The sequence below is a fragment of the Austrofundulus limnaeus genome, unplaced genomic scaffold (genome assembly GCF_001266775.1).
Source record: "Austrofundulus limnaeus strain Quisiro unplaced genomic scaffold, Austrofundulus_limnaeus-1.0 Scaffold2647, whole genome shotgun sequence".
Taxonomy (NCBI): Eukaryota; Metazoa; Chordata; class Actinopteri; order Cyprinodontiformes; family Rivulidae; genus Austrofundulus; species Austrofundulus limnaeus.
Window position 1 is genome coordinate 2,371 of NW_013955049.1, and position 1,189 is coordinate 3,559.

The 1,189-nt window shown below is 54.0% G+C and overlaps 1 protein-coding gene across 1 annotated transcript in view; it reads right to left on the reverse strand.

Annotated features, from left to right (window-relative positions):
- Positions 1 to 7: 7 nt before the first annotated feature.
- The window catches only part of LOC106511286 (hyaluronan synthase 3), a 2,466-nt gene continuing 1,284 nt past the window's right edge, over positions 8 to 1,189 (reverse strand). Inside the window, exons 2-3 of the mRNA XM_014000028.1 lie at positions 763 to 856; positions 8 to 693 (exon numbers count right to left, since the gene is read on the reverse strand). Of these exons, the coding sequence (XP_013855482.1) occupies positions 104 to 693; positions 763 to 856 (684 nt within the window). The 3' untranslated portion in view covers positions 8 to 103. The remainder of the gene's footprint in view (positions 694 to 762; positions 857 to 1,189) is intronic.

The window sequence follows — 1,189 nt, forward strand, 5'->3', positions numbered from 1 at the left end:
ATTTAGCTGTTGTTCAGCAGTTATTTAGCTGTTGTTCAGCAGTTATTTAGCTGTTGTTCAGCAGTTATTTAGCTGTTGTTCAGCAGTTATTAACTGTCATTCATCAGTAAACACATTTATATTTCGACACTGAGGTCCTCACCTGCACGTAGTCCACACTGTCTCCTAGAGCTTTGAAGGCGGTGTACATCACCTCCCTCTTCCCGCCCCACTCCTGCATGATGCAGGAGAACCGACAGCCTTGAACGAGCCGGGCCACCTGACCCGTCTCCTCCATGTGTGCCGCGCTCCTCCTCCCGCCCCCGACTCCTCCCCCTCTGCCCCCGTCGCTGTGAAAGTTTCCCTTCCACACCATGCTGCCCGCCTGTTCGGCCCCGCCCATCACCTCCTGGAAAATGTTCATCATGTACAGGTCCTCAGGCCGGTTCCCGTCCACCACCAGCACCACTTTTAGACCCGGGAAGGAGATGCGGCGGACGCTGCGCAGGCACTTCCTCAGGTAGTCCGGGTCCTCCTGGTACGCAGCGATGCAGAGGGCCACAGAGCGCCGCAGGTGGCGAGGCCGGGCGGGACCCCTCATCCTCCGGTGCTCCAGGAAGGCGAAGAGGCTCTGCAGGAAGAGGTGCAGGGACAGGAAGGCTCCGTACAGGCCGAAGGACAGGTGGTGCTGCTCCGTGTGGATGAACTGATAACCTGCAGAGCAAACACAGAAACGTCACGCGTGTCCTTCTCGTGACCCGGCTCTGCGGCGCCAGCGCTGACCTGTGACGTAGGCCAGCAGGATGGTGAAGAGGACCACCGCAGCGAAAAGGGTGGTGACCACGATGTTCAGCGCATTCCTGCAGCGAGAGGGCATCTGGAGGAGGAGGACAAAAATAAAACAATGACTTCAGTTTGGTCCAAAAGAAATCCTGTTCAGTGAAGAAATGAGGTCATTTTTCTGCTGAGCTCTAAATGTTTGGAACATCTGAGCTGTGTTCAGATTATTGATTCACTGGATCAGTGCAGAAACCAGCAGCTCTCACTGGTGTTTAATATTCTTTACAGGGGTGTCACTAGGTTTTAATGACAAGGGGGGCTTAGCCCCAGGAGACGCAGAAAAGTTTTGTATATTATATATTTGTCTTGTGTGTGTGTGTGTGTGTGTGTGTGTGTGTGTGTGTGTGTGTGTGTGTGTGTGTGTGTGTGT